Genomic DNA, 11923 nt, shown 5'->3' with positions numbered 1-11923 from the left:
GGACCATACAAAGAAATCCGACCTCACGCAGCTCAGAGAGTTTGTGCGCAGTCCACGAGGGAGGGAAAAACACCAAGACAACACTGACGCGTGATCCCCCAGAGAGTAAGAAGTAAAGAGGAGGTATTGCCCATCCCCTCATCAAAACAACGGCGCCAATCACAAGGCGGGGGCATTATGCAAGGATGCCGGAGGGGAAATGTAGGGGGGGGGGTGGCGAGGAAAAGGAAGGGGCCCTGGCGAATCACATAAGATTCACGCGAGCAAGGCAAAACACACGCACAACAGCTCCTTTTGCTGCTGCGCTTCTGAGCATTTTTTCCCTCGCTTCGTTTCGTTTCATCCCTTCCCGCTTCCCATTTTTCTGACCTACGCTTTTTTCTATGCGTGAAGGTGCGAATGCATCTATGGCACATGTGTGCGTGCACGTGCGCGTGCTTCTATGATGCCCTTTGCACCTACTCTTTTCTGCTTCTATGGAGTCCTGCCACGCCGCACCATCGATCTCTCTTCTTGGCCTGTATAGAGGGGCTGGGCATGTAGCACACAAACGATTCAATACGCAATATGTGGGGTGAGGGGAGGGAGAGGAAGGGGACACCAGAGGCGGCCCCACCAACTCCATTTCCCATCGGCGCCTTCTCGGTGCTTTTTTCCTCTGCATTTCGTCAGTATGCACGACGACGCTTTCGTGTCTTCGAGGCTGACGTACCAGAGGAGCAGAGCTGCGCCGCTAGTTGGAGCGTTTCACGCGCTGCTGCAACCTCCTCCTTTTGTCCAGGGATCGTGCACCACGACGGTCCGTAGAGGCGAACTGCGCACGCATCCGTGGTGGCGCCTCCAGAGTGCGGTGTGCACATGAGTACGTCGCTGATCCATTGTTCCACTTCCTCATCACAGTGAAAAAGCTCGTTGGCATCAGTCACGTTGGACACTGATGCGTCAGCCTTCATTGTTGCGCTGGAGTTGGTGGAAGGAGGCGACAGAGTCCGAGTGAGAGGTGCGGGCGCTAGAGCTGACCTTGCCGGTTGCAGCTCGCCAGCGTTCAGACACAGCTGTACCCACTGTGGTGTGACGCACGTAACGCCGTGTTGACGCGCAACGGCGAGCTTTGTCAGGGATGGCACAGCAGCCCCGGCAGGGTTGTCTCCAGACGGCCCCGTTGACAATCGCTGGCCGGGACAAGTATTTGCTGCCTCTGCTTCTTTGATTGACGACTGTGCCCCTGTGTCGCGACGATCAGCAATGGAAGGGAGAGGTGCAAGAGGGTCAGACACCGCATGCCTCAGGGAATTGGGTGAGAGACGCATGTGACTGTACACCAATAAGTTTGTCGTGTCTAGCAGGTGGTTGTGGTACGTGGCACCGTAAAACTGCATGAGTGCAATAATGTTCGCTTTCAGCTGCAACGGCAGCTGCGTCGTTGTGAAGCGAAGACCAGCAAATAAGTACGGATCGTAGGCGATGGTGTCGGGGTAGTCCCGGCACGGCAGCAAGAGACGGCTTTTGCGCAGGCACTCATGAACCCAATGCTCGTAGACTACTGTGATGCGGCTGGCACGGATGCGATTCTCCATTGATGTGGGGAGTCCATTTGCCTCCGTCCAGCCACGACTGCAGCGCGCTGAAGTGCCCAGCTGATTACCGCCCGCGATGATGACACACGTGACGGGAGTCTTGTCATCCAAGTCGTACACCACACGGGCACCGTTTCGCGTAAGCTCTGCCACCGTCAGCGGCGACGCTGCGAGAGAGACTAAGAAAGTATGGCCGCAAAACATTGCTGGAGGAGGGAGAACTGCCGAGGGTTATCCACGAGCTCGGTGCTGTTGGCCGTGGTGTGTGTGTGTGTATGTGTATGTCGGTGTGCGGGTGCGCACTGTCTGATTCCAAGAAGAGAAGTATGATGGAGGTAGTGAAGGAGAAAAAGGGAACCAGCACACTGATGTGTGGTATCGCGCCGGGGACAAGAGTCAGATGGAGCGGCGTCGATTAGCGCCTGGCACGGTGCGTCTCTGCGCTTCCCCAGGAAGCCGCAGTTTCTGAAGTGACTGCCTAACACGCGGGAGAGGGGGAGGGGGATGCAAATGTGAGTGAGCGGATTGTGTCGTCCGGAAGATGGAAAGAAGGGTTGGAGAAGAGAGGAGAGGAGGGGAGGGAGGGAAGGGGGGGGGGTATGGAATGAAGAATGGCTGGAACCGAAGGGAAGCAGCAGAAGTAAGCGAGCGAGAGGAACGGAAATGGACAGGAGGAAACAACTGGCGCTTTCGGCGGCTACGTAACCAGCTGCCACAGTGCTGATGCACATGTCCATTATCGGAGCAGATATTCACAGCCCTACCTCTTATCCATCTCCTCCACCCCCCCCCCTCTAACTCACACTGACCGCACAAACCTACGTTGAGGGAGAAAGACACGCATGCATCGAGGTGGGCTGCGTGTTGAGAACCGTCGAGTGGGAGGCGAGGTGAGTGAATCTTGAGGGGGAAGTGAAAAGCGGAAGGAGGAGGCTCTTCGTGCTGCCACGCGTATGTAGACACCGAGACGAGCACGGGTTCTTGTTTCATCGTACGTTGTTGTGGTCCCACTGGCGAAAAGCGAACGGCAAAGCCAAGAGCCGCCACTCTGGCAACGCGGCAGCAAGGGGACTGAATAGGAATATTACCATGTGCCAACGACGGGGCAGCAAGTATTCGCCAAAAGACATTACGGGCGAATAACTACTTGTATGCGTGTGCGTGGGGGGAGGGGGGAGGGTACGTGAGCGGAAGCCAATTTTCGAAAGTGTAAGACATGATCCACAGTGCAAGTTCATTCCAGGCACCCCACCTTCTTGCCCATGCATAGGTGTCTCTTCTCCTCCTCCTCTCCACAGACGCCAACATACGCATGTGCGGCAGCTGGAGGAAAACAACAACAAAAAGAGAAGCGAAAATGGAAACGAGCGAAAACACACACACACACACACAAAAGACACGCGTCGGTGCTACAGATGGGCGAAGCGCATCAACCCGCACACGCACACACGCGAGCAAAAAGAGAATGAGAGAGAAACAAGTGGGAGGGAGGGGAAGGAAAAAGCCCAAGAGAAGCGTGCGGGACAAGGAGTCAGCAGAAGGAGCGTACAGCACGAGCCCGTTCTTCACGTACCGTGACGGACAAAGGAGAAGCGGATAGGAGAGGTACTGACGGAGGAGGCTATAATGGATCCCTCCAGTTTGCACGCGATGTGAACGTTAGAAAGCGAACCAAAGCACTGAAAAAGGACAGCGACAGCGAAGCAAACAAACGATGGAGGCGCCAACAACACGCTAATAGAGAGGAGAGCCAACATGACAACACACCCCACGCAACGAAGACGCCCCGAACTACGCACACACGCACACTCTCGGTCAAAAATGTCGTCACACCTTGGGGGCCCACTGGCTAAAGCAATGAGAGAGCGAAGAGGGCGGAGTGGCAATGGGTGGCGGAGCGGAAACAAACCAATCGCGTAGGTAAAGATAGAGACAACGTAAAAGACAAGAAGGAAGAAAAAACGACAACGTTGGAATTGACAGTGGGGCACGATTGTGGACCACAGCAGTTGCCTCCAATAAGCATACAAAGTGAAAGCAGAAAAGCAGAGCATATCTTTCTCTTGATTGATGGTTCGAAGTCAGCTCAGCTACGGTGCCGTCGCGGCTTTCACCCCTTTTGAGCAGCATACGTCGTGGCTGTTGCTTACACCGGTGGCAGAGCGTTGTTATTCGTGCCGTTCGCGTCCGCGGCGTAGATGGCGGCGTACAGCTCCGGGTCTGACTCACGCAGCGCATCGGGGAACTCCGCAAAACACACGAACACCGTCGTCACAGCGCTATCCACGGGCACAAAAAAGAGTGAATGCACCATCGCTGCTACGCAGAACACGAGCACGCCAATCGGCCACGACCTGGAGACTACGCCAGCGATCAGCGCATAGAGCAGAGAAATGGCGAAGAGGAACATGTTGAGCGTCGGCGCCAGGAGGCAGTCGTTGAAGTAGGCGGCAAAGAAGCACTGCTTGCACAGTGCGAAGGTCCGCTTTGCACCTTCGATGTAGCCGCAGCCGTAGATCGCGACGTGCACGAACGCGTAGCGGTTGAGGTATTCGACAATGCTCTGAAGGCATCGCAACATACACTCCAGCAAGCAACGCAGGAATCCATTCTCGTAGTCGCTGCCGGAGCTCTCAACCAGCCAGCGAATAAACTGAATGATGGCAACCACGAGGGAACCAAAGCAGATGGAGCCAAAGCTCGTCGTTATGGCGCGCTTAAAAGAGGCCAGCGTGGGGTTGCGCGGCATGTTGTTCGAGCCGGCAAAGTACCACGTCGCCACCAGACCGGAGGTCGTCACATGCATGACGTTCGGCATCACCTGCGACACCCACATTAAGGAGAAGACGAGCACGGCAATCACAAATCCGTAGCCGCCGTTGGCTGTTCCCTTGTAGAAGCGGTCGATCGGCGCCGCCACACCGTAGCCCCAGAGCACGACGTAACCGAGCGTCACCACGCACAAAACAAGGTTCAGCACAAACGTGGACTTGTAAGTGCTGATCAGCCTCGCCGATGTTCGCAGCAGCGCGGCCGCGAATGGGATGCGATCGCGGACGAGGAAGAACCAGACAGCCTGAAAGATCGTACAGATGACCATGAGAAGGCCAACGATAATGTTGAGCCGCAAGAACGCCGCCACGGCAGAGGCCAAAAACATTAAAATCGTCATGATGTTCGCAACGTAGATCATCTGGACTGGAATGCGCTGCGCGACGATGAGCAACGCAGAGGAGCTGATCACGGAGGCACCGGCAGACAGGAGACACGCAATTACGATCCACATCAGTCTAGGCCCGCTCGCCGAACTGAACGGAGACCTCCCGCTCGTATCAGGGTCGAAGCGGTACGTGGCGAGTTGCACAATGCTCCATGCAATCGAAAAGAGCACAAATATGGCAAACGCGATGCTGGCCCACACGTCCTTGAAGCCCCGAATGCGGAAGCGACTGAGCCTCGGTGCCTGAGCTGCATTCGACGTCACCTCGGGGTAAAGCAGGGTACCGTCTGCTGGTGTTCCACTAAACTGCTCGTAGTTGACATCTGCCGGTGGATAATAGTTGAAGTTGGAGCTATACTCATTTCCTCCCCTTATGGGAAAGCCCGCATCCGTTGACGTCAGGTTCTTGCCGAGCTTCCCGTTACCCTGCTTATCAGTGTAAACCTTACTCATCTTCTTGACAAGAGAGGCAGAAGAAGAAAGCAAAAGAGGTCGCGTGTGGCGAGAAAAAAGTGAGGAAATACGTTGCAGCGAGCGTGCTGCGCCAGGTGAAGTGAGGGTGGATTGAAAAAGAGGGTGATGCGCGTTTTCTCTTTCTGCTAAAGTTGCCTAAGAGAAATGGAAATAGAGCGAGAAACGGTGGGGGAGGGAGAGGGGGGCTCTGTGGCTGATGGGATGGCTGCTACCTACCGTGCTGATTCCTGCCGTCGCTGCTACGTGGGTACTCGAGTGTCTGACAAAAATCGTTCTTCAATTGGTTGCTGCGCTCAAGCCCGCACACGTGGACGTGCGGCATGATGACAAAGCAGAGAGACGGAGAGGAGGGTATAGAACGGGAGATGGGGCGAGAGCAAAAAAAAAAAACATGATGATGATGAAAAGCGACCAGTGATGAGGGGCGGTGAATGAAGACGGTGCACTGACGCTGTCTTTGTGTCTCCTCCACTTCTGTCTGTGGGTCTCCACACCCACCCCACTCTCTTGCAGAAACGGCGTAAAAGAGACTATAGAGAGAGAAGGGAGCGGTTCACCAGGGGGAGGCTGGAAGGCGTAAGACGATGCTACAGCGCCACTGTCCTTGTTCGACACTTTCGTGAATGTAGCTTGCACCTCTTAAGTGCAAAGGGCCGAGTGTGTCTCAATCGTCTACACGTACATATATGCGTTACCTACACACGCTAATGCCTGTTACGTCGACAGCCTCCTTGCTACATAGGAAACAAAGGAGATCGAAGAAGAAGAAGCCACAAGTATTTCATTTTTGCGCGCTTCTTAGCAGACGGACACAGATGAGCGCGGCAGTAGAAGCTCATCTACTTCAGCCACTACCAGTCGCATCCTCGCACCAGCTAAGAGCTGTGTCAGTGGTCAGCCCAACGCTGACAGCCGCCGCATTCGTTCGCCTCTGCTTCTGCGGCCGTAGCGCCACTCTGGTGGTGGAGGCTGAAGGGCAGCCGTCCCCACCTACCAGCGGCTCAGCTCCGCGCTTTTTCCCTGCCCTGTGGTTCGCCGCTGCTCGACTAGCCCTTTCAACAGCGTGCATGAGAAAGCGCTCAGAATCAGCACCGCCGGCTTCAGCATGCGCTCGCTTCATTGTCCTCTTTGCTGCCTTGTCGCGCGGACGCACGTGCACGCCTCGCTTCCCCCCTTTGCCCAGTCGTTTGCGCTCCCACAGTCGTAGTTTTCGTGCAAGCGCTCTGGCACCTCGATCCACGAAAGCGTTGTCACGTACACTTGTTGAAACACGAGCCACCGCCTTCTGTTCAGTGCCGGGAGAGGGGGACGAGGCCACCTGCACCCATGCGCTTTGAACAGCACTACGTTGACGCCGTTGTTGCAATTCCGGGCCGGCGCTAGCACGACGTCGTGCCGTGCGCACGAACGCAGCGGCCTCACTGTACATGTTTACCTTGTCCTGGCCGGCGAGTACGCCAAACAAGGCGTGTACGTCAACAAGAGACCGAGTGCGCAGCAGCGCTGCATCGGTCGCCATGACACCATGCGCGGCGCGACTGCAGGTGTGTACGAGCTGGCGCCGCAAAGCAGAAGAAGGGCCGCCGTAGCTCAGGACAGTGCGCAGAAAGTGCGTGCGGCCCACAGCACCAGAGTGGCTGGCGTTGAGTGAGCTGAGCAGGTGGCGGATCAGGGCGTATGTCTTCATGAATGCCTGCTCATCCACGCCGGAGACGTCGCCACACAGCGTGTTCCAACCACGACCCCGTCGTGACGCACTTCCTGCTACGCGCACGTCGACGTTTCCGTTGTCACCGTTGGCGCCCTCGCTCCTGCCCATCACCTGCGGGTGGAGTGATGCCAAGATGGTGGTATACGAGATCCAGACGGCGCACCGACTGTCTCCCTTCGGCAATTTTAGAGAAGGCTGCACGTCGTTGATAAATATGTCTCGCAACACCGAGTTGCTAACTCGGCTGCCGGCTGCCGTATCGTTCGCTGTGCCTACGCTCCCGCTAGCCGCTGCTAACCACCACGACAGATCCAGCAGAAGAGTCTGATGGGGAAGGAGGAGGCTATCGAGGTGACAGCGAGTTGGTCGCTCCGCCCATGACAGCAACAGAGATGGAGCCCCGAGCGAAAGGGCGATGAGGCTAGCACGGTGCAGTGGTGAGACTGTTCGAGTGGTTCTCGACGCGGAGCCGCGCGCCACGCTAGCGGCTGGTGTCTCGGTGCACACCTCGGCACAGCGCTGCCAGCTCTCATAGACAACTAGGTCGCCACGCGTATACGGAGCCAAGAAGGCCGCTGTGACGACGAAAGGGCTGCTGATAGACGGCCTGGTGAGCCTGGCACTGGGTTTCAGTGACGCAGAGAATTCACCGTGAGCGATCCACATGTTGATCTCCGCCGCGTCCTCGGCTGCTTGACGAAGTCGTCGATCAGCTTCCCAGGCGCACCACGCCAGCTTTTGCACGGTTCGACTACGACGGGGCGCCGCTGCCGCTGCCTCACCTGTCGCGGCGTCCCGTGTCGTCACAGCCCCGCCCTCCTGCGATGCACATGTGCTGCTGGTGGTGCGGCTGCCGCTAACACTGTCGGTAGCCACAGAAACGGTAGACGGGGTGGGAATGCGGACGAGGAGGGCGATGAGCTGAACGGCCGACCGCGAGGCAGTGTCCACCAGAAATGCTTGCATGGCCTGGCGAAGGTCAGCCTGGCGAGTTGCCGTGCTGGTGGCGGCGTGGTCGTAGAAGAGCGCCTCCATGCTGTGGAGTGGGGGCTATGAAAGGAGAGAGACCGGGAATGGAACCCTGCTGCAGAGACACTCCCTTCATTCCGCTGCTTCTGAAATTTGGAAGCAGCGGAGGAGAAGGGAGGGAGGGGGAGAAGAGTGCAGAAAATGAGTCGACAAAGCGCCCAGCAGTGAGGGCAGCGTCATGAGCGACTGGTGCTACAGCGACAACAAGAGTAGCAGCAACAGCGAAAGGAAGTGTCAGTGTCGACAACGAGGGTCCAGCTGATGAGAATCGCTGAAAACGGCAACGAAAGAAATTTACGAGCGAAGACAAACACGAGGTGCACAAGCGCTGCCGACAAGCATCTCAGCTCCTATGCAGGGACATGCATAATCAAGCAGCTTCCTTTCTCCTCCTCTCAATGCTATCGGGCAGAGATGTCTTGCGGAGTGTGCGCTTATTATATGTGCTTCTGCAGATGTGAGTATGTTTGCATTTCGGGGGGAGGGGGTGCGGAGAGGGCCGCAACACCCTCGCACTGTCTTTCCTCGCTGCTGTGCTCAATTTCTCCCTTCCGCACCACCCCCTACGTCTTGCGGTCCGTCCGTGATGACGGCGGTAGCGAAAAAGTGATAGGGAGGCGAAGGAGAGTGAGCGGCGCTACTGAGAAAAGTACGGTGGAGGTGGAGGTTACTTGAAGGGTGGGAGGGGGAATGCATTAGCCGCCGCCTTGACAAGCTTGTTTAGGTGCTTGCGCTCTTTTTTGCGCATCCCCTTCGCCATCCCCCACAGGTCAGCTGGGGGTTGATGGCGTTGCACCTTCTGGGGATTTACCTGCTGCAGCTGCAGTGCCTGAAGCAGTGCCTCTGCCCGTGACTGCTTGTCTTGTCTCTGCCCGGCTTGGCGACGATGCCGCTCGCGCGTCAGCAGCGTGTCGTAGGACTTCCTCCACGTGGCCACAGCGGCCTCCAGCCGTTGTTCTGCAGCCTGGGTTGCTTCTACTTTCTCGCGGCGGCTCGCTGCAGCGCTGCGCACGACGTCCATGAATCGTGTGTGAGCCGCGACAAGCACTGCCTTGGGTTCCTGCGGAGTCACATCATTAGGGAGTAGCATCTCGTTTGAGCCGTCCTCGTTTCCCCTCTTCTTATTTGTGCGCTGCGTGCGCAGGGCCTCCCTCTCGGCCTCGCCTACTTCGTCCGTTGCTTCCGCAGCAGTGCGCATAAGGCTGAGCTTCTTCTCAACCACCGCTCGCAGCTTAGCAAGCTGTTGGTGCTGATCGGAGGTCAGCACGTCGACGTTAGCGCGTACCCCATCCTCAGCGCAGCGGTCCTCTTCCGACTCTCCGACTGCCGTCCTCAAAAGTGTCGAGCGATAATTTGACTTCTTCCGCTGCTCTTGGTGCAGCCGCTCTTGCATGACGAATTGGGCGTAGGCTACCACATCGCGCACATCGGGTGCAATACCTCTCTCGACGACTTCAGCAAGCTGCTCGGTCTCAGCCACCTTTGGGTTTTGCCTTGCACCCTTTCGTTGCGTGCTGCCGCGAGGGCCAGGGGAGGCGTTGACTTGCTGCGCCACCGCTGCACCAGCAACGGGGATGGAGGGTGGTTCTGCATTGCCGGTGCGGCCATCGCGCTGCAGTACTATGTGTGTCATGAGCTTCTGCACGCACTTGTGAAAGTCTTCGTTGAAGCCGCTAGCCACGGTGGTGGGTGGGCAGTTGCTTCGGTCGTAAATCGCACGTCCCGGCGCGCTGGGGAGATGCTGAAGGAGGTCGAGGAGAAGCTCCGATGGTGGTGTAGGTGTGGTAGCCGCTTGCATCGCGCGCCGATGAATATCGTCCCATCCTCGTTTCTCCAAGCGAGCGCGTGCTTTCGAGACTTCGCGCACGTCACATTCTGCTTCAAGACTGCAGGTATTCGTGTCATCTAGCTGCGCGTGGCAATGCGACGCACTCCCCTCCTGGGCACCCGTGAGTATTGCTTCCGCCTCTTCCGCTTGTTGCACGGCACCATCGCTATCTGCCGCGACAGTCGCCGCCGTCCTTGCGAGCGATGCCACCTTTCTTACTTGCGCTAAATCCAGCGAGACACGAAGCGGGTCACTTTGCATCACGTACCCGCAGCGGCCGTCCCCATCCTCTTCTCCAATCTCATCATCGGCGTCCGTCTCCTCGTCCTCCTCCGTGTTTCGACCGAACGCCGACCTCTGAATCTCATCCTCTGGCGCCGTGGTGGCTCTGTTCAGCGGTGGAAACGGGTACTGAGGCATAGTTGCAAGCTCGAGAAGCTGCTGCTGTTGCCGCGAAGCGGTGCTTGCATATCTACTACCAGGCCGTGGAAGAAAACCTGTCCGCACCGCAATGGGACGCGTTGCCGAGCCCTCATCGCACCCTTCGCCACCCTGCGCCATATCCTCGCCCCTTGCGGGTACACGAGGTACCCCTGCGCACATGTCGTTGCTCATTGGCGGCGGCGCCGATGCTTTGTCAGTGGAGGAAGAGGAGGAGCCCGGAGAGGATGGTGAGGAAGCGACGGTGTTACCGTGTCCGTCATCCTCATCATCCGATATTGGGGAGACGTTAGAGTCGCGCGGCCGCTTTAGCCCCGCTTGTATCATCGACATGGTCCCTACGGCATCGTTGTATCTAGCCTCGTCACTGCCCAGTCCCAGCACCTCTTGGCACATGTCCATTGCTAGCCGAGGCGCACTCGATTGAAGGAGAGGCGATGATGACGAGGATGGGAACACATGCTGCCACGGCAGGTTCGCGGTAGCGGTGGCGGGGTAATTCCGCTCCTTCGCTTCTCCCGCAGGATGATTGATTAAGGTGATGACAGACGGGGGTCGCTGCAGAGAGAGTGTTGGTGAGGGCCTAGTGGCCAAGTGCCACGACGATGACTGTGACATGTGCTCTGAAGACGAGGGGTGACCGCTGGTAGCGGTGCCAGCTGTTGTTTTGTTGCTTGTTTGGTTTCGGATCTTCAGCAATGCAGCAGCTGCTGCCGCGGCGGATGCGGCGGCAGCAGCTGGCGATGGTGATGATGCCGACGACGATTGCGGCGGCGCTGCGTACGCGCGAGGGCGTGGAAGGGAGAGTGAGTCGTCTCTATACGTCTGCGGCAGACCCGTGGCAGTGAAAGCCGTTGTGGTGGTGGCGCTGCCGGAGTACGCATCATCCCTAGGGGTGGACACACATACCTGCGAGCATCCCAAGTTTAGGGATGACGCGTGTCGGTGTACGCCTGTCATGGCTTGCTCACGCGTCGCTTGTGCGCGCGGGGAGGTCTGCGTCGGTCGCGACGGATCCGGTGGACGTGCGCTACTTCGGAGGCTGATGAGCCGCTTGGTGGCCTTCTCAGCTGCGGAGGCCGCCGTGGTTGTGTCAGTGGTAGGGGCTGGCGAGCCTCCTAGCGCCGGTGGTATATACTGTCTGCGTTTTCTATCCATTGTAGATCAGTGCGTGTGTGTGTGTGTGTGTTGCACTACCGCTCTAGTCGTCAGTAAGGGGGCCTATGCAGCGTTCCTACTTTTACGGAGGCAAGTCGATTGCGTCCGCTCTCGCCTCTTCCTTCGCTTTTTTTCTCTCTGGTGCCTTTCCCCCCTTTCTCAGCTTTTTTGCCCTGTTTTAGGATGCGGTGCTGGCGATGTGGTGGCCGGTGGATGTCGAAGGCGTGTATGAGAGGCGCAGAATTTTCAGACGAGTTGAAGGGAAGGTGACCTGCAAATCTTTACAAGAGTTCCCGTTTCTTTTTGAAGTCACTGTCACGGCTGTGTGCAGCAGCGAAGACAGACGCGCACTCCCCTACCCATGGCACACCAGCATTGTGGCTTGGTGGTGGTGGTGGTGAGACAGGGGTTATAAGACTGTGCTCCTAGAACGAGGAGGAGAGGGGGCTAAGCCTGTCACCTCCCTCTCCTTGCTCTATCTATTC

At 57.4% G+C, this 11923-nt stretch overlaps 4 protein-coding genes across 4 annotated transcripts; all 4 read right to left on the bottom strand.

Moving 5' to 3' along the window:
- Nucleotides 1-668: 668 nt before the first annotated feature.
- LBRM_35_2460 (conserved hypothetical protein) lies at nucleotides 669-1781 on the bottom strand (the record flags this gene model as incomplete). Its single annotated transcript, XM_001568816.1, has 1 exon — nucleotides 669-1781. The coding sequence occupies one exon, from the start codon at nucleotides 1779-1781 to the stop codon at nucleotides 669-671; it is 1113 nt and encodes a 370-aa protein (XP_001568866.1).
- Nucleotides 1782-3723: 1942 nt separating this feature from the next.
- LBRM_35_2450 (conserved hypothetical protein) lies at nucleotides 3724-5250 on the bottom strand (the record flags this gene model as incomplete). Its single annotated transcript, XM_001568815.1, has 1 exon — nucleotides 3724-5250. One exon carries the CDS (start codon nucleotides 5248-5250, stop codon nucleotides 3724-3726), a length of 1527 nt encoding a protein of 508 aa, XP_001568865.1.
- Nucleotides 5251-6115: 865 nt separating this feature from the next.
- On the bottom strand, nucleotides 6116-8017 carry LBRM_35_2440 (conserved hypothetical protein; the record flags this gene model as incomplete). Its single annotated transcript, XM_001568814.1, has 1 exon — nucleotides 6116-8017. One exon carries the CDS (start codon nucleotides 8015-8017, stop codon nucleotides 6116-6118), a length of 1902 nt encoding a protein of 633 aa, XP_001568864.1.
- Nucleotides 8018-8678: 661 nt separating this feature from the next.
- On the bottom strand, nucleotides 8679-10454 carry LBRM_35_2430 (conserved hypothetical protein; the record flags this gene model as incomplete). The annotated part of the gene is made up of 1 exon (XM_001568813.1): nucleotides 8679-10454. One exon carries the CDS (start codon nucleotides 10452-10454, stop codon nucleotides 8679-8681), a length of 1776 nt encoding a protein of 591 aa, XP_001568863.1.
- Between the last annotated feature and the right edge of the window lie 1469 nt (nucleotides 10455-11923).

This window comes from Leishmania braziliensis, chromosome 36 (assembly GCF_000002845.2).
Source record: "Leishmania braziliensis MHOM/BR/75/M2904 complete genome, chromosome 36".
NCBI classification, from domain to species: Eukaryota; Euglenozoa; class Kinetoplastea; order Trypanosomatida; family Trypanosomatidae; genus Leishmania; species Leishmania braziliensis.
The sequence above is the reverse complement of the archived record's forward strand: the minus strand, read 5'-3'. Positions and strand labels throughout refer to the sequence as shown.